At 36.5% G+C, this 20,501-nt stretch overlaps 3 protein-coding genes across 4 annotated transcripts in view; 2 read left to right on the plus strand and 1 right to left on the minus strand.

Moving 5' to 3' along the window:
* Window positions 1-622: 622 nt before the first annotated feature.
* LOC133534670 (uncharacterized) overlaps window positions 623-20,501 on the plus strand; it is a 107,330-nt gene continuing 87,451 nt past the window's right edge. For both annotated transcript variants that reach the window (XM_061873884.1, XM_061873885.1), the window contains exon 1: window positions 623-637. The gene's annotated coding sequence lies outside the window, so the exon portion shown is untranslated. The remainder of the gene's footprint in view (window positions 638-20,501) is intronic.
* LOC133534679 (cysteine and histidine-rich domain-containing protein morgana) lies at window positions 644-11,615 on the plus strand. Its single transcript, XM_061873904.1, has 6 exons — window positions 644-820; window positions 916-1,052; window positions 6,570-6,772; window positions 7,812-8,028; window positions 9,343-9,537; window positions 11,186-11,615. Exons 1-6 carry the CDS (start codon window positions 742-744, stop codon window positions 11,408-11,410), a joined length of 1,056 nt encoding a protein of 351 aa, XP_061729888.1. The 5' UTR covers window positions 644-741; the 3' UTR covers window positions 11,411-11,615.
* Window positions 11,740-20,501, minus strand: part of LOC133534684 (protein dissatisfaction) — a gene marked incomplete at its 5' end in the record, with an annotated part of 41,626 nt that continues 32,864 nt past the window's right edge. The window contains 5 exons of the mRNA XM_061873913.1: window positions 11,740-15,170; window positions 16,161-16,286; window positions 19,628-19,733; window positions 19,873-19,954; window positions 20,225-20,464. Coding sequence (XP_061729897.1) covers window positions 15,098-15,170; window positions 16,161-16,286; window positions 19,628-19,733; window positions 19,873-19,954; window positions 20,225-20,464 — 627 coding nt within the window. The remainder of the gene's footprint in view (window positions 15,171-16,160; window positions 16,287-19,627; window positions 19,734-19,872; window positions 19,955-20,224; window positions 20,465-20,501) is intronic.

Consider the following 20,501-nt stretch of genomic DNA (forward strand, 5'->3'; position numbering starts at 1 on the left):
GGTCAAAAGTATCTAAAGCAATACGTACCGGTCTTTATCCAAGGGAAATTTACATTACAGAAGTTACATCGATCATGGAGTAAGATTTTGTGAAGCGTTTTACAGATGAGAAAAAACTACATCCATCCCTTTTCAGGGGCCATAATACTAGCACAGCAAAAATACAGTAAAATTTTCTCTGACTATGCACGAATAAGAAAAGATCCTGGTCAAACTATATATTCCACGTTATCCTAATATCCCAGATATAACTCATGGTCAACCAATGTTATTCATTTATTCATTACTAATATTACATAATTCATAACAATAAACCATAAATAAACTTAATAATAATAAAAAAGGCTACAAATAAACTTAAAGTAAATAAAAAACGTCTCCCAAGTCGCTGCCGATGGGCAGTGTGCCCAGAAGGATGGCCGCATTGATGGCAATGCTTATCCTTTGAGCAAAATACTGGCCAGCCCTCTGGTCACCTGTGGCATCTAATTAGAAAGAGATACAACGGCCCACCTTGACTTCTCATGTGGACACACTTTTTTGGCCAATGTACCCTATCCGGATTATTTTGTAAGTCCGTGGGCTTGCATGGTGCTCGAGTTTTGATTGTCTGTCATCATGTTGTCATAATGTCATTGTCACTTGAAGTTTCATGTGCGGAATTTCAGTAGTCTGGTCGCTTTGCGGTAATTGTTCTAATATTATTAAATATAATCATCTTTTGAAAAAGCAACGTCGAAAATGCCTGAAGATAAAAATTTAGTTCAATGCTACAACCGTGGTTGTGGCAAACAATTTGACCCAAATCAAAATGATAAAGGTGAGAATTTTCCAGAAATGTCTCGTGTTCTCTTTATAGTTTACTTATGAATTTTACTTGAAATAGTTGCTAATCGTCAAGAACTATAATTTTAGACGAATGTCAGCATCATCCGGGAGCTCCCGTGTTCCACGACGCCTATAAAGGATGGTCATGCTGTAACAAAAAGAGTGTTGACTTCACTGAATTTCTCAACATAAAAGGTTGCACTCTATCGAAGCACTCGAATGTGGTTAGTATTTTGTTAAGATTATACTCTTTGATTTTTATCAAGGTAACTTGTGAAGATATGTAACCTCCTTTACATACCTACTTGTTTGCTTAGCTGATTTTTGGTAGTTGCCTAGTAAAGTTGTTTGACATGTCTTCTTGACTCTGTTGACTTGATAATATAAAATATTGAATGAAGTATGTTATGAATTAAAATAAGAGTTTACTTTATGTTAGTAATTATATTTCCGTGCACATGAAGAAGTTTTTACAAATAGAATAAAACAAACTTCATATGGTAGCAGAGCGAAAAAGAGAAATGTAAAATCTCCACGAAAACGGAAATACGAGAAAAAAAAGGGTATGTCAACTATACGTATTAAAGTGGGCTTAGAAGCCCTAGACAAGGAAAATTATGATACATGGCGCATACACGCCAAGGCGTATTTAATTAAAAACAAATTATGGAAACATGTATCGGAAACTCCTAAAGCAGATGCAACACAATCCGAACTCGACGAAGACGAACTGGCGAAGTCAGAATTAATGCTATTAATAGCACCGTCGGAGCTTAGACAAGTAAAAAACTGCAAATTTGCGAAAGATGTCTGGACCACCCTCGAATCTATATATGCAAGTAAGGGTCCTGCCAGGAAGGCAACTCTCTTAAGACAATTGCTACTAGCGAAACTTGAAGAAGGTGAAGACGTACGAGAGCACCTAAAGAAAATAATGGACACAGTTGATAAATTAAAAGAGATGGAAATCGACATCAACAGTGACTTACTTTCAATTATGATGCTTTACAGCCTTTCTTCCGATTACGAGAATTTTAGAACAGCTATAGAGTCTCAAGACTCGCTGCCTGATCCTGAAAAGCTTAAAATCAAAATAATCGAAGAGAGTGATGCTCGTCGACGAGATATCCCCAGCACTAGCAACTCCAACAGCACTGAAGAAGCATTCTACGCGTTTTGCAAGATCTGTAAAAAGAAAGGCCACGATACTACAAAATGCTGGTCGAAAAATAAAAATAATACTAGCAAGAAAAAAAGAAAACCTAAGAACAGTTTCAGCAAACCTAAAAGCGAAACGAACCTCTACAGTTGCTACTTAACGAATGAAAAAACAAAAGCTAGTTGGATTCTAGACAGTGGTTGCACATCACACATGACCAGTGATCGGCACGACCCGTGACGCACCGCGGGATTGCGAGCAGAAATCATAATATGGACATGATTAGATTATAACATAACTCCGTGATTTTGTTAAATAGAATAATTTTATTGTATGATATATATTTGCAAATATACGATAAAGTGTTAAATAAGCTTATAAAATGTATAATTAATTATTAAATAAAAAATTGATATATTTCGAATGTTGAATATTTCAATTTGACAGTTTGTGAAATATTAAGTAGCGGCACGTAATTTTGCACTCATACAAAATACGTAAGTGTTAAAACGGTGTAACCATTTCAAGTGCAACTAAACCCTTCGACCGACTACCTGGCTTATCGAAGGTCATTTGCGAATTTTCTATTGTTTGCGTTTATTTAAACTGGTGCGGTACAAAAAAGACGGCTAATTGAAATGCCTAAATAAAGAGTTAATGCCATCCTTCTCTAGTTTACTGATAAGGATTGCAACTGTATTTTCTAATGGCAAATATGTTTACTTATGTTCCTCGGTTCATTAAGTTCGCACGTGTTGTTAAAGTTCCTTATTATCTCAGTGTTTATTTCAACGACTTTGGCTTGTTTTACGGACTCGATAATCTCTTATGTTACACTAACTGGACTTCCTATTGGCTGCTGATTGGACAAAGTGAACTGTTGCTCGTTGGTGTCCTGAATATGACGCGTAGGAGAACTCGGACCTTTCCTCAAACGAATGAATTTGATGTCATTTTATTTAATGGTAAAAATCATTCATCTTCCTGTGTGGAATACCTTTATGTACTATAATCGGAAATACTGACTTCCTAAAAAGACCGAAATCTCGGGGCATATCCATGTTAACATAATGATTGAGGTCATTGACACCGTGCGACACGGGTCGTGCCGATCACTGCACGTGACATATTCGGACAAGCCTTTTACCAATATTAAAAATACTTCAAAAACATTAAGATTGGCGTCAAAAGACCAAACTGCAAAAATAAAAGGATCTGGGCCTGCTTTGATTGAAATTAAAGAAGGAAAAATTGCTTTAACTGATGCACTTTATGTACCAAGCCTGTGCGTTAACCTCCTATCTGTTGGAAAAATTACTGATAAGGGATTAACTGTTTTATTTACAAAGACAAAAGCAATAATTAAAGATCACAAGCGAAGAGTACAAATGCAAGCAATCAGAGACGATGATGGCCTATATTATTTGAAAACTAAAAACAATAATGTTGCCAGAGCCAACAATGCTGCAGAATCTGATGATAATGCTGATAATGATCGAAAACAAGATGAGTCTACAGATATCATGAAATGGCACTGCAAAATGGGACACATGAATGAAAAGGACCTGAAGTTAGCCTTAAAGAATGAAAGCCTGGTTGGATTAAATTTTGACAGTAATAGTTCTTTGGCAGAATGCGAAATATGCATACAAGGAAAACTGACCAGAACTCACAGCAAGCCAAGTGATAAGAAAGTATCACGTACGACTCAACGTCTTGAAATCGTCCATAGTGACGTCTGCGGTCCGTTTAAACAGCCTTCGCTGAACGGCAATAAGTATATAGTAACTTTCATCGATGACTATAGTAGATATTGCCGAGTATATTTCATCAAAAACAAAAGCGAAGTGCTGCAGAAATTTGAAGAATATAAAGCAGAAGTCGAGAACTTCACAGGAAATAAAATAAAATGCCTACAGAGCGATAATGGTACAGAATACAGGAAACAAAAATTCGACTCATTTTTAAAGAGACATGGCATAGCAAGAAGGTTATCCGCTCCATATACTGCTCACCAGAACGGCATTGCCGAAAGAAAAAATAGAACTCTAATCGAAAAAGCGAGATGCATGATGTTGGAATCTAAAGCCCCCATGTGTCTATGGGCAGACGCAGTATATACAGCAAATTATTTGTCTAACCGGAGCATAAATCAAAGTATCGATATCCAAACACCATTTGAAAGATGGGTAGGAAGGAAACCCTGTGTACACCATCTATATATCTTTGGTGCTAAAGCCTTTGTCCTCAAGAAAGGAAAACGTGAGAGCAAATTTTCTTCTAAGGCATTACCTGGAATGTTCGCAGGCTATTCTGAAGTTTCCAAAGCGTTCAGAATCTATGTTCCGTCAAAGAAGCGAACAATAATATCCAAAGATGTTCGTATTCTCAACAAAATGTTCTACGAAAATGGGCAAGATTTTCCTTACCTCTCACCTAATCATGGACAAAACAAGTACGAGTTATTCTATGACTTCGAAAATTATGACCATACCACAGAAAATCCTGATGACCTGAATGAAAACGAACCATTTTACGAGACCGTTGAGATCGACGAGAACGGAGAAAATGTAAATGTATTAGACAACGAGGCAGATGATAATGTGGTATATCATGAAGCAAAACCAGAACCTGTTTCGGATGTCGATGCATAAGTCCATGCACCAGAGGAAGTAGAAGTACGGAGGACATACGATCTTCGTGATAGATCGCGCATAGAAACGCCAAAAATATTAGAGGATTATGTTTTGGCAGCTATAAATATGGATAACGAAACAGAACCTCAAACATTTAAAGATGCTATGATAAGCAAAGATAAAGCCAAATGGTTAGAGGCCATGCAAAGTGAGATGCAGTCGCTGGATGAAATGCGAACTTGGGAACTAGTTGGTCCGCCCAAAAACCGCAAACCTCTTTCGTGCAAATGGGTCTACAAAATTAAAAACAATCCAGATGGCACTATTGAACGTTACAAGGCCAGGCTGGTGGTAAAAGGTTTCACGCAAAAACCAGGCATCGATTACCAAAAGACCTTTAGCCCAGTCGCCCGCCTCAGTACCATAAGAGCTGTTTTAGGGATGGCAGCTCAAGAAAACCTGGTTCTTCAACAATTTGATGTATCTACTGCATTCTTGAATGGTGATGTCAAAGAAGACATATTCATGAAGCAACCAGAAGGATTCACTGATAGTACAAATAAAGTTTGCAAACTTAAAAGAAGTTTGTACGGACTTAAACAGGCTCCACTATGCTGGAACGCTTGCATATCTGAATACCTTATAAACTCAGGTTTTACCCAAAGCAAGAAAGATCCCTGCCTGTACATGCGTGATAAAGTTTTAATTGCACTACATATACGTAGATGACGGTTTAGTGGCTTCAGTCAATGAAAAATCTGGAAGGAAATTTATAGAAGAGTTAAAAATAGATTTAAAATAACCACAAAACCGGCGTCTTATTTTTTGGGACTGGTGATTAGCAAAACCAGAGAAGGTAATATCACGCTAAATCAAACTAAATACACGGAGAAGATACTCAATAAATTCGGAATGGATAACTGCAAAGCAATGCCAACCCCGGCAGTAAAAGTTAATAAAGACGACGAAGAGGATGATGATGTAGTTTTTCCTTATCGTCAAGCCGTAGGAGCTCTAGCGTACCTAATGGTCGCTACGAGGCCAGATATAAGCTATGCAGTTAGTGTTGCCTCAAGAAACCTGGAAAAACCTAGTAATATTGATGTAATGAGAGTCAAACGTATTTTTAGGTATCTCAAAGGTACAGTGAACAAAGGATTGGTATTTTCAAAAGGCCGGGACAAGAAGTTGATATGCTTCAGTGACGCTGATTTCGGTGGCGACTCGTCTACGGGCCACTCAACATCAGGGATGGTTTTCCTGTTCAACGGTCCCATAATGTGGAAAAGCCAGAAGCAGCCAACCGTTGCAATCTCGTCAACCGAATCAGAACTTGTGGCTTTAACTGAAACTGCGAGAGAAGCGTTATGGCTAAAAGAACTCCTGGAGGAATTGGCTGGATTCATTGAAAAACCAACCGTTTATGTGGATAATGAATCAACGATCAAGCTTTCCGAGAATCCGCCTTACGAGTTCCACAAGAGGACAAAACATATTAGAATTAAACACTTCTTTATTCGAGAGTGCTTACAGAATGGTGACTTCGTTTTGAAGCAAGTTTCCTCTGATCTTCAATTAGCGGACATGTTTACCAAACCATTGTTTGGACCGAGACTGACCATGCTAAGTCAAAGAATTGGACTTCAAGATTTGTCCAAATTCTAAAAAGTATTGTGGATGTGAAGATATGTAACCTCCTTTACATACCTACTTGTTTGCTTAGCTGATTTTTGGTAGTTGCCTAGTAAAGTTGTTTGACATGTCTTCTTGACTCTGTTGACTTGATAATATAAAATATTGAATGAAGTATGTTATGAATTAAAATAAGAGTTTACTTTACGTTAGTAATTATATTTCCGTGCGTGCACATGAAGAAGTTTTTACAAATAGAATAAAACAAACTTCATATAACTTAACCTTGTCTATTTTTCTTTCTCAAATTACAGAAACCACCAGAACCAGAAAAGAAAGCTCTTGATAAAGAGCTTGAGAAAAAGGATGTGATAGAAGTGAGAGCTCCAATAGTTGGGCCGCAACTGACCCGGCCTCCTTTTGACACTCCTATGGTAGCTCTGGAAGCCCGTATTGCTGATTCACTCAAACAGCTTGTTCAGAATTCACAAAAGCCAGCTCCTGTAGCTAATGATGGGTAACTATTTCTTGCGGGTACTAAATCTCCTTATGCTTAGTGTACATTTTTGGCTTATCAAAACTTGGGTTTCTGTGGAGTTTTTAATATTTAAGATGATATTCTTTATCTACCAAAGTCCTGTAGTCTCTATAATCTGTACATCTGTGGCTCAAATACCACAAGTGAGTATTTCCTATGTTCCTCGAGTTCCACTCCTCGAAATAATTTATTATAACTAAGTATGTGTTATGTTTGGTCACTTATTATTTGATTCACTATTTATTAGTGTATTGTACAAGACAAAAAAAATTACCTTATTTCTAAGATTATCTTTCAAGATGTCATTTAATTATAATCTTATATACATTTAGATCCAAAGGTGCTTAAATGTTAAGGGTCTCCAGCAAGCATGGTTCACCATACAAACATAGTTACACTCTCATTTTAAAACAATTTGCTAGATTGCTCTGAAACTATAATACAATAGGATAAGGTATATCTAGTTCTGTAATTAGTTCAAAAGCAGCTTCAGATACTATAAGTAGTTAAAAAAATACATCAAAATTAAGTTTTTCATACAAAACTTGTTTTTTCTCTTTTTCTTTTGTTTTATAAACTAATTATGTATTATGTATGTATGTGCAAATCCTCATTATAATGCATCATATAGTTTTAAAATGAGAACGAAACTCTGTATGGCAAGAATTTTTTTTTGATATCTTAATGTATAAAACTAACTCGGGTTTGTTACAACACCTAAACCTTGAGAACGGCTGGAGGGATTTTAATGGTTTTTGATTTATTGAATTTGTCTCCACCCCAAATAGTATTTAAAACATTTGAAATATTGATGAAATTTATTTGTGATAATTAAAAACATTTACAAAGCTATGTAACTACCTAAATAGCCGGATCTACATAGAGCGACCATACGCGCGAGGCAACTTCCTCACGCGTATGCTCACTCTGTGTGGACCCGGCTAATTACTAATTCACATTACACAGACAAAGTCACAGGCAAGAGCTAGTTTATTTATAAACACCAATATAATTGCAGAAATGTAACCATTGGTACAAGTTGTAAGAATGGTGGCTGTTCTACATCCTATGAAGGACCTCAGACAAACAACACAATCTGCACTTATCATCCAGGTTGTCCCATATTCCATGAGGGTCTGAAGTTCTGGTCTTGTTGTCAGAAGAGGACAACTGACTTCAATGTCTTCTTAAGTCAGCCGGGGTGCACTACAGGCTCTCATAAATGGACTAAAGAAGTGAGTGTCAATAGTGGCATATACATAAACATAATATTATAATTCCAAACTTTTTTACCATTTGTGGGACATAGGATATCATTTTAAATTGTTGAATGATAATCATTAATCAATTAACATTTAATTTAAGTGACCATCACTTGATTTTTTTTAAATCTTTGGGTAAACGCTACAGTTACTCTTTCTTTCAAACAGATGAAATACATTATTTATAAAATAATGTAAAGAAAAAATCAATTGCTTGACCCAATGGTTGACTGGTAGAGAATGCCTCTTGGCATTAAGTCCACTATTTGTATTTTTTTCTTGATTTGTGCAATAAAGTTTAAATAAATAAATAAAAAAAATTAGGCAGTGATAATAACAGGAGGTTTAATGCTTTTATTTGTAGACAAAGAAATGAAAACTTAGACCCACAGCGCCAAGGACAACTATAGGTGTTATGGTGGACGCTGTCAAAGTAACCTCCACACTTTCGATTAAGGTTAGCTCCCTTGCGCCCGGCAGCGTGGCGTTTGAGTGGTGTTTGTAAACACGCGACAAAACGTACTAAGGGTTTATTTATAAACTGAAATATAAGTCATATACAAGTTAAAAAGTGACCAAGGCCTCCAGTGCTTCCCAAGGCTGCGATTCCAGCGCTATTCATATATGTCATATATTTCAGTTTCTAATTTACTTTATCTCTACATGAAGTTTGTTCCATTATAATTAAAGTAACACTAATTAAACTATGTTAATATACGAGTAGTAGATTGTTAACCAAGAGATGAAAGGCACTAATTTCAGTCGAGGTATTTTGGTGCTCGACCGTAGTGAGAGCGCGAATAATCCGAGACTGAAATTAGTGCCTTTGTACATTCTACTTATCATTTAGAAAACGAGGAAAGTTAAATAAAATATATTGAAAAAAAAGTTAACTAAGAAGAAACTTTTACAGTATTTATTGAGGGTACTTTGAATTTAGGTAAAAGTATCGTTATATACTGAATATCAGATTGTAAATAGTACAAATATTTACACAAAGTTTTTTAAAGTATGTCGGCAGCAAAGAAGCATACGGCCCACCTGATTGTTAGCATCCTGCTTAGCCTATGTACGCCTGCATCTCCAGAGGAGTTACATGCGCAGAGGAGTTACTTTAATGCTGATCGTAAAAAAGAAACACGTACTTGGAAAGTAAAATACCCTAGAAGCAGAAATTTATCAGTTTGTGAACACTTCATAGAACAACAATGACCCACTTTCTGAGCATGAGAAACGAAAAAATGATTTGTTTTAATGCGTAGGTACATTGTAGGTAATATGTTGCAGGGCCCAGCTGCAGGCACAGTGAAATGTCGTTGGGACTGGCACCAGACGCCCGACTACGTCATTGTCAGTGTGTACGCTAAGAAGTACGACCCCACACTGAGCTTCGTGAAGCTGAACCCCATCAGGTTGAACACGAAATTGGTGTTTAGAGAGGAGGGAGATGCCGTTTTTGAATTGGATCTTGAACTTCGTGGTGTAAGTATTATATTATTATTTATATAGTTTTTCAAGTACATTTAGTTATATTAGTAGTTATTAGACCGTAATGAAATGCTATATATACTTGAAACTGCATATATTATTGAAGAACCATGGGCAACTTTTTATGGAGGCTGGTCCAAAACCCAACAGAAATGGGAGTTAGGCCATTCGATAGGTATTTCTATGTATAGCCTGACAACAGTTTATTTAACCCTGAGATAGTGTCGCTGCAAACAGCTTACGTATGGCAATAATGTGCGTACGTCATGTATAGTCGGGGTAGTGGGCATTGGCTTCATGTTGATACTCGTATAATGTCAAAACATTGCTTACAGAGAATTCGGTTCTTTGACCTATTCGTCAAAATCTGATTCTAAATATTCAATATATTCATAGTTTTCTGACTCGACCGAAGTCTGATTTTCATCAGATGTTGTGTCGCTTTCAGGATCACCAACCTCAATTATAAAACGTTCAGTCTCCAATTCGATTATAGGACCTTTATTCCTATAATCGTCTTCAATTTTTTTAACATGGTCACAGCAATTGCTCCAATTTTCTTGAGTTACTTCCTAATCTTCCTATACGATAATAATTTATTAAAAATTTAAATCATTCATGATATAGACTGAATTAAAAATAATTTACATAACTAAATTCTAAACACTAAAATAAGTTTTATACCTGAATACTATCTTCAACAAGCTTTAGATAAGCCTTATTATCGATAGACATATTTTTAGTTGCCACTTTAGCTTTTACAATGCCCCAAATCATCTCGATAGGGTTTAAATCACAGTGATATGGCGGTAATCTTATCACGTTGTGTCCGTATAAACCTTAAATAAAATATTAAAGTTTAAACCAAACAACTAACCCGTTCAATACAACTGCACTATAAAATGTCAATACCGGTCATGTCAACGACCAACTTTAAAACATTGTTTATTGGAATGCTATATAATCCTTCGTCTTTTTTAAGCTGTAAGTATTTGATTGCATTCACTACAATTTTTTTCGCATATTTGGAAGTTTCTTTTGGCATTTTTGTAATAAAACCGTTTATATTTGAATATATTCATAGATATTTTCTGTTTGTTTACATCGGTGACATTCGATGACATCCAAGTTCTTTGTCAAAGAATACTTGTTGCCAGTAAAATAAATAAGTACCATTGAAAATCCGCAAAATGGTGTGGGTCAAATAAACTGTTGTCAGGCTTAACTTCATTTCTTTCTATGGGCACCAAGCGGAATTCCACTGCAGAACTGAGATATTTGCATTTTAGTCAAAATATCATCACCTTATTACCTAGGCAATAGAGTCCAAGTATGTGCATTAATTGCTGCGAGGTGATGTTCGCGCACCGCTGCGAGCGCGGCAATCCATTTACTGTGCTCGCCCAGCGGTGGATCTTTATTGGACCATTTTGTCTTTTAGTAAAATTACTAGTTAAAAGAAAAGCACCATAGGTTAAACCATATACCAGTCTCGAAGGTTGAACGTGCGTCTCTGTAGTCGGAGTCAATTTTCATTTAGGAAATGCAAGCCTTAGAGTGTAGTGTTTTTTAACTTACTTAATATAAAACAAGTTATTTTTTACAACCTTATGGCATAAAAAAAATGCATAATATTTTGCAGGTTATAAGCATTGAGAACAGTAGTGCATCGATGCTTCCTTCTAAAGTCGAAATTAAGCTGAAGAAAGGAGAACCTGGTGCCTGGGCAAAACTGGATTTTCCTAGAGCAGAACCAAAGAAGGAGGAATCCAAACCAGATGAGCAAAAACTTATTGAAGACGATTCTGTTGACCTATCTACTGTAGAAGCTATACGGTCTATTGCACAAGTAAATGTGACTGAATAAAATACCTTGACGATTGATTGTAGGCGATTAATGACAAGTTTACATATTGTTCGTGAAAGATGAACAGTGTGCTTGTCAGACTTCAGATTTTTGTGAAAAATACCTACTTATCCTGAGTAATGCCGATGGGACAACTATGATTAGTTAAGATTTTGTATTTAATGCTACTTTTGTAAGAACTATCTACAATAAATCCTTCGAATAACTCGTTTTGTTTTATTAAGTACATCAAATATTTCAAAAGTAACATTGACGTAATCAAAGAATTAATTATACTTACATCAATGGTAGGTAAATGGTAAAAGATATAGACTCCCAGCCAGGAACAGATTTCCATGACTAAGAGCCTCCCGGGCGAAAACTCGTATAGTGGTTAACGGATATGTATGATGAACCCTCGTGGACGTCCGCTGCCGCTCCGTTTGTGGGTTGAGGAATGGCAGCCGCCGAAACCCGTAAAAAAATGCTTTGTCAGATGACAGTTCAGATGCTACTGTTAACTAAACAAGACATACTAATGTTTTTATTAATAGAGTCAGACCAAGACAAGTCTGCAGCGAATTTGATAGCACACGCAATGCAAGAGTTATTTATACGTCTTAATTTCATAAAAGTTTGACGTTTAAAATAACACTTGCACTGCGTGTGCTATCAAAATCGTTGCAAACTAGTCTTGGTGTGACTCTATAAATGTAATTATTATAGACCCGTGTTTATTAAAATCATATTAAAATGGACTTATCAAAAAAGGTTACTATATAGTCTTTGATTTTATTAAGCAGTATTCGCACGATCATATACGACGGTCTTGTAAGAATGAGACATGACACAGCTTGAAATGAAGTTGACCTGGTCGTGTAGACGCGGCACGCGGCTATAATAATTGGCTGTTTGGGTTTTTCTTAGTGGATACGTGTCTTTAAAAAGTAAAAAAACAATACAGTAATAACTTCCCGTCCGCTAAAACACGACAGTAATGGTTTGAATTTTTTTAATTTGAGTTTGACCATAATGAAGACCTTCCCGTACTATTTTTGCTACAATAAGGTGAACATTTTCAAGCATATTGGATAAAATACTATTACTGGTTCCTACTGGTAGTACATTAATATTAATGTACTACCGATTACATGTGTACTAGGTACATGTGCATTAATTAATTTATTACATGCTTGATGGGAGTCGAAATAAGTAAAACTTCAACGTTTGAATGATTTATATACATTTTATGTTTTAAACTTTTATTTACACTAAGTATCTTTAAAGGTTATCCATACTATGTAATCAATAATTATTTATTAGGTTACCTACGTTTAAAACTATATGTAGATATTACAATAAATCTTATATATGTACATAACACGATTAACATATGTAGTTATTTTTTTAATGACTAGAAATACATCGACTAGATCTTTTAACTAGACAAATGACTATTAAATGCAATGTAAAAACTCGGAGACAACGGGTACATGATATGTTTGACACATTATTTAATAATTTATATTAGGTATAGTCTGTCCGTTTTTCTACGATGTATGGCGAACTTGATCTTAAAAATCGGACAGGCTATATATACCTCTAGACATTCTTTTATTAATACACAAGTAGAGGGAACTTAAAAACGTGTTTAATTTTAACAGTTGTTACACTATGTCGATGTTTTATCGAGTTACTGTAACAACTGTGTATTTAAATCGGTGGATTGGATGTACAGCACTATGCTAATTGCTAAGTTTTCAAAATTTCAAATAACAAACATCTTTAAGAAACCTATCTTTATGTACAATACAATTTAGCTGTTTTTGTTTCCAGTATCATTGCAATTCCTATGCCTTCTCTCATCATCAGAATTTATTTTCAATTTCTACTATCGGTGCTTAACAATTCAAGCGTGCATGACTTGCATGCCCGTCAAGGAGGCGAATTCAGATTTTAAAACATGACATTGATTTGATATTCATCGCGATGTAGCTTGCTCGCCCTCTTATATTCGTGTGTCATGGCGGCTGATTCTAATTTAACAATTTGTTATTGTTTTGATCTTCTTATGATACAATCTTGAGCTGTGCTTGAGAATCAGATACCTAGAAATTTGTTGCTTGTAATGGATATGATCTGTCAGCTGTCAATAGTGAAATTTCTGGTCGGATAAATAAATAGATTGTTAAAATAAAATCGGCCGCTCGAATAAGCCTGCAAGTTTTCCATTACTTACGACCAAAGAGAATTTGGAATAGAGGTGGATTGTCAAAGAAAACTTTGTAACCGCAGTAAAACTTTTAGAACGCCATTTGACTTTGATCCTTATTCTTTCACTGATATTTCTTAAAATTGTTAACTCAAGAAGTGGTACAGTCACCGTCAAATACTTCGTAGCAGTCAAAGTGGCCAAATAGTTCGGTACACCATACTAAATATATGGTGTACCGAACTATTCGGCTACTTTGACTGCTACGAAGTATTTGACGCTGACTGTACCATCTAATAGATCCAAGGCCTAAGTTATGGCGACATCGTGTCCAGCGATGGCGCCACAACCTTTAGTTGATGCCCGGTAAGTTGGCGCCACTTTTTGATATTTAACAAATTTATCACATATCAATGAAATAATAAGAATCAAAGTCAAAAGGCGTTCTAAAAGTTTTTATCATGTGTTGAAAGACGGTAGTAAATTTAGTAGTAGTAGTAGTAAACTCTCTATTTTACAAAAATACATATTAAAAGTAACATACAATTAGTAAGAAGTACAAAGGCGAACTTATCTTAAATTTACTGTGGTTACAAAATTTTCTTTGACAATCCACCTCTATTTCAAATTCTCTTAGCTTACGCTTACCTAGAACTTTCTCTAGCAAAAATTAGGTATTAAAATGTTTTTGATTGAGCCCTACCGATACATATAGGTACCTACGAGGTGCGAGGGCCTCTATAGATAAATATTAACATTGTTAAATGTTAAAGATGATGACGCAAGCGGAATGGAATTTGGACAAAGTTATGAACATGTAAAAAGAAAAAAAACCTGAAATAACTCTAACTGCTAATTTCAAGTCTAGAGTCAGACCAATATAACTCTATTCTAATAACTTCTATGTTATTATGACGTTTAACCCTTGCACGTCTGTGCTATAAAAATCGCTGCAGAGTTATCTTGGTCTAACTCTATGTCTGTCAATGAATTCGGTAAGTTTCTTGGGCATTGGATTCTCTCTTGAAATTATGGTTAATCGAGGAGAACCCCGTCGCGAAACTGTATGTAATTACTCCAGTACCAGAGTCAGACCAAGCTTAAAGGGCTTTATTACCTATCTTCACCCTTCTTCTTCTTCTGCCTTCGAATGGCGAACGGTCGGCCACGACGTTGGTCCCGATATCGGGCCAAAGGATCGTTTTCCGTTCCACGAAATATTAGCACATAGTTTACCATATTTCTTGATGTAAAAAAATAGTTCAACTACAATACCTAGTTTTAATTTGTTTTTACTTTTTTTGACTTGCTTTGCCTGTCGATAACAGTCACATTGATATTTTACTTTGTCGATCCCTCGTTTTTGTTAGAGAATATTCTAAGTGTATTATGGCAGTAGTTAGGTATGCTGCGCGCTACAATTTATGACACGAGCTTACGACGTATTAATGTGCCACGCTGAATGATTGAAGAAAGTCAGTTTGCTATCTTTAAAACTAAGGAGAAGCGCAATGTTCGGTAGGAGGAGGGTGCGGCGGCCCAAAGGCCGGTGCTGGCGCCGGCTGCATCCTGTGGAAACAAATTGATCTTAAACTAAGCCACACTAGAAGTAGTATAACGTTATGTTAATTTTGGTTGTCCTGGTGTTTTTTACCACGGGTCGCTAAGAAAGTCTGCCAATAACACATTCACTGCAGTGTCAGCGACCCATCCGCTAGGGTTTTATTTTCGTAGGCACTATTTGCTACAAACGTAAATAAAATCACGTTATCGGCTACTTTTTCTGTTTATTCTTTTCGCCGAAGTCTTTAATTCATTTGTATTTTGAATCGCTTAATGAGGATTCCAATGCTTATGTGAGAGTGAACGGATCGTACACTTGGTTTATCGTCGAAAAGGGTGTTAGGCAAGAATGTGTAGCGTCACCGTGGCTGTTTCATCTATTCATGGACAATTGGACAGTAGTTTGCATCATTTGAGGAATTAATAATGTGGGCTGAGAATGAGTGGGTTACTTGTCTAATGTCTGTCAGCATACAGGCAGGCTGATGACCTGGTATTGCTAGCGTCATCGGGTGAAGAGTTGCAGGATATGGTAACTTAGAATGCATGGGTCTTTTGAAAGGAAAGGGATGAAAATAAATGTAAGCAAGGCGAAAGTAATGGTATTTGGAAAGGTAGAAAATATATGAAACTGTGAAATTTCGATTGGTCAAGAAAGAGTGGAACAAGTGAAAGAGTTTGTGTATCTGGGAACCTTGTTTACTAGGGACGGTTAGCATGATAAAGACATTGAAAGGAGAGTGAATGCTGGAAATCGTGTGAATGGGGCACTAAACGCTTTTATGAGCTGCCAGCAGCTGTCACAAAAAGCACAGGTGTCACAAAGAGTGTAGGTAAGTAGAAGGGAGAAGTAGAAGAGGGACCTGGAAGGGGTAGACCTCGGCGGACTTTCTCCGATCAAATCGATAAACCCTGAAAAAGGCCAGGTCAAGAGTACCCTAAATTTTATTCCTGAAAAAGTTGACTGGCCTGAATGCTGGCCGCTCTGCTACATACCGGTACATGTCGTGGAGCAAGGTGGCGACGGACACGTCCCCTACGGTGTCTCGGAAGAGGAGTAGCTCGATGGAGCGCGCTCGCACGGCCCTCAGTGACGGCAGCAACAGCAGCAGGCGCCCGAATCTGCGGGTAATTCATAGGTCTTCATCATACAAGTAAAGAAAATTCACTCATGCTAGGCCAGTGGTGGGCAAAGTACAGCCCGCGGGCCGGCTCCGGCTTGCAAAAGGATTTTATCTGACCCACCGGTCCTTCGAAAGAAAAGAAAATACTACTTATACGAGTATGACCCGCGAAATAATAAAAATGCATTTTTGTTGCAATTCTGGCCCTCTTCTGAAAATTATTACAGTTTCTGGCAGTGTTGGGCGTAATCATTGTAATCAATTACTTGTGTAATTTTAACTACAAATTAGATTACATGTAGTTGAATTATTTGCAGTTGATTACATGTAGTTACAACTACCTATACTTGCAATTAAGTTTACTTAACATTAATTAATTTATAGTCAAAATCACTCAATTACTTCTTGATCTTAGGCAAAGATGAGCAAATTTAGTACTTTAGAATTCTCTCAGTTAACAAAAGTAATAACCACCTGCGGCCCACCCTCCGAAAAAAATGCTATTCGAATTAAATAGTGTAGGGAATAAGGTTGAGTTTCTTTCGTTTTCAAATGAAATGTAACAAAAGAAATGCAATTCTGTTCCAATTGTAAAAAGTTTAAATTGCATTGAACTAATTAGTCCTATGGGTAGGCCCATGGTTCCTTACCCAAAGGGTAAAAACGGGACCCTATTATTAAGACTCCGCTGTCCGTTCGTCCGTCCGTCCGTCTGTATCTCATGAATCGTGATAGCTAGACAGTTGAAATTTTCACAGATATGGAATTACTGTTGCTGCTATAACAACAAATACTAAAAAGTACGGAACCCTCGGTGGGCAAGTCCGACTCGCACTTATCCGGTTTTATACTAATTTGAAAGATTTCGTATTCAGTAATGCGGTCGACCGCAGCAATATTGTAATCACTCTAAATTTTTGAGGGTTCAATGTAATAATGGAACCCTAAAAAGCTTTTTGTTACAAAATTAAAAATCTACACACTTACAAATTATTGATAACCAAGTATAAGAATGTTGTTAAAATAGGGTAGACCGGGGACAATAGAAACACGTCATGATTGAAACAAGTCAAATTTCTCGAAAACTATAATACCTACGCGTCTGACGTAACACTCGGAACACGCGGTCGGCCATGTTTGAATCCTTGGCCAGTAGCGCTCGAGCGCCGGTGCGAGACGGGAGTGTCCACGAGCCAAACCAGTTTTTCGCGGTAAAAAGTAAGTATTTGTGCTCTCGTATATTTTCTTATAACTTCTTTTACTCTTGTATTTTGACTAATCAAATTATTTTGGTGTTATAGTTAGGAATAAACGAATGTTTTTAATGGTCGTTGATCAGCGTTCGAGTCTTTTTTATACATAATATTTGACCTTGAAGTGAAAAACGTGGTGTGGGGACGATAGAAACAACTTGCTTGTGGACGATTGAAACGTTTCAAGCGTCCTCGTGTTTTAATCGTCCCCAAAAGTAACCGACTTCAAAATATAAGGTTTTGTATTCGATGCACATGTTTATTCTATTAATGTTGACATTTATTTGAAGATATACGAAGATACACGAAGTTTTTTTTAATCTGCAGTTTTTTTATTCGAGATAATGTAAACATTTGTTTTTAACCGACTTCATAAAAAAGGAGGTTCTCAGTTTGACCCGTATGTTTGTATGTATGTTTGTCCACGATTATCTCGCGTTCATCTTACCCGATTTTGATGCGGTTTTCAGAAAAGTTTTTGTCATATTATGGAGAAAATTTTTGTGTATAGACCAAATGATTATTAACAGGTTTAAAAAAAAGAAGGATCTCTGTTTGACCCTTATGTTTGTAGGTATAAAATTTAGTTAAAAAAAAAATTTTTGATTGTGACGATAAGCTGATGATAAAAGCAAAAGATTAAATTTTTTTACTAAAAAAAAAGAATGAAACTTAGATAAAATCAAAAATAAATGAACGGGTTCATGTAGATACAGATTACATTTGAATCACCTTTTAAAGTCGGTGACAAACCTTACGTAATTTTTTTTTATCCAACAAGCACCGCGATCTAAATTAAACTAAAATATTGCAAATAATGCTAATTAAAAATATAATACTATACTACTACATTCTATTTCTGTACAATACATTTATTTAACTGTTTTTTTAGATGCCCCGAAAACGGAAGCATGTTACGGAGAGAACCTCAAAAAGCATGTTTGCCATTTTAGCAACAACCGACTGCTGCCAACCGGCTGATTAAACAGGTCGGCCACTGCTAAAATTTATATCAGAGAGAGTTAAGGATATTTTTTTGATAGGCATATCGCCATGTTTTTGTTTACGTAATAAAACAATTTATACTGATTATTTTATTGCGTCTATTATTTCATTTTACATCCCGATGTCTGCAACACTCGTTGTCACAGAGTGTGTGGGAATGGTTATGATTGAAACATTGTTATAGTTGAAACAAGCACTTTTGTATGAAACATAATTATGCTTGTTTTCTGCGATACTATATCGTTATATCTTATAATTGCATTGAAACTACTGTGGTTAAGGTAAATTTAAAAGGTAGCAGCGACAAAGACAGCTAAAAGTCGTATTTTCTTTTTTTTTTCTCAAGTTTTTTAGTCTAGATGTTCAGATGCTCATAAATTGAGAAATTTTTATGTTATGCTTGCGGACTTTTGATGAGCTCATTGTATGCCGAGGTAGTGATGAAAAAAATTAAAACAGATATAAGTACTTTCATTGTGCCGAAGATATTTGAGTGTTTCAATTGACCTCACATAGTGTTTCAATTGACACTCATGTGAGGTCAATTGAACCATACTGCCCCATTCTCTTTATTACATTATTGTCAAAAAACTATGGATTATAGACCATCCAAATACATTTTATTTAGGAACCAGATAACTAACCTTGAAATATTTTGAGCGTAGATCTTTCTACTCATCAAAATATAACGATCACAGGCGGTTAAAGGCAAATTGTTTCAATTGTCCCCGGTCTACCCTACCCCTACTCTGACGGGAATAAATACATACTGGCAACCCGTTTTTGTATACTTGTGTGCGTTTCTGAGTGTAAGACACGAGCGTCGCACGCACACGTCGATCGTGTTTCGGCTTCAATTTTGGCTGAGTAGCCGCATGGCGACTATATGTCTCGGTGTATTATGTCTGTGATTATTACTGCATTTTGACTTGATCTACGTCATCAAGAACTAGAATAGGTACGTAGCGTTCTTTGGAAATGTATGTTTTAATCTAACAAGGTTCAACTCTTAAATATTTTGTATAACCTAAATAATGCTCTAAAACTACTTGCAAAGTATTCAACTAAAATAAATTAATACCTCGTTGGTTGTCTTGTATATCTTGTGCGGACGTAGTCGGCGAGGATACACTGCGCCTGGTCTTGCAACATCTCAACTGGTTGCGTCTCACTTAAGCCAGGAGTATCTGGAATAAACACGTGTTGGTAATTATTAAAGGATTATCATAAAATGTAGGTTTCTATAATAAGTATAAAAACAAGAAATTGTTTAGAAATAACATTCTGCAAAATAAATGCCTAGTTAGTTTTATACTGTAAACTAACCTGGCGAAAACAAAACGATTGCTTTCATGCAGCCGCATTCGCTACCGTCGGGCGCTATTTGCCGAAAACGGCACAGAATTTCCTGAAAAAAAAATCTCAGCTTGTTAATAAATAAGCGCATTCCATAATTAATACGTTGTATACATTAAATAATTATAATTAATAATCTAAGGATAATTTCATGATCGTTTTTTGCAAAATGCAACGATGCGAGTCTTGCGAAAGCATATATAAAAAAATTAAACGATCTAGCCGCTCTATGGCCTCTTCTGACCTCTATTGCACTTAGTTTATTGTCGTTTTGTGTATATCCTAAAAACTAAGCTAGGTCAGATCTAAGTAGGTATTATACCTGCAGAGTGTTGAGCTCAAGATCGGCCAGCGGGTCGGGCGGCAGGCGAGCGCGGGCCGCCGGCGCGGCCAATAGCGGCGCCAGGTCCCAAGGCGCTGACCACTGCGCCAGATGCAGTAGGAACAGGTCCTTCCACGCGGCGCGGAGTAGCACCAGCTGGTCTGCTGGTGTTAATGCCTGGAACGGCGCCAGGCACCGCACCCAGCGCACTGCCATGAATAGCAGCCGAGCGCTCGTCTCCTGTGGGTAATTTATGATGAGTAATTTAGGAGGATTT

The sequence above is a fragment of the Cydia pomonella genome, chromosome 2, assembly GCF_033807575.1.
Source record: "Cydia pomonella isolate Wapato2018A chromosome 2, ilCydPomo1, whole genome shotgun sequence".
Taxonomy (NCBI): Eukaryota; Metazoa; Arthropoda; class Insecta; order Lepidoptera; family Tortricidae; genus Cydia; species Cydia pomonella.

What these genes read in the sequence shown, in the direction of transcription:
- LOC133534679 (XM_061873904.1), top strand. Translation starts at nt 742, where the DNA reads ATGCCTGAAGATAAAAATTTAGTTCAATGCTACAACCGTGGTTGTGGC. An exon ending in TATCGAAGCACTCGAATGTG is followed by an intron (nt 1,053 to 6,569) that starts GTTAGTATTTTG and finishes CTCAAATTACAG; the next exon opens with AAACCACCAGAACCAGAAAA. An exon ending in CTCATAAATGGACTAAAGAA is followed by an intron (nt 8,029 to 9,342) that starts GTGAGTGTCAAT and finishes AATATGTTGCAG; the next exon opens with GGCCCAGCTGCAGGCACAGT.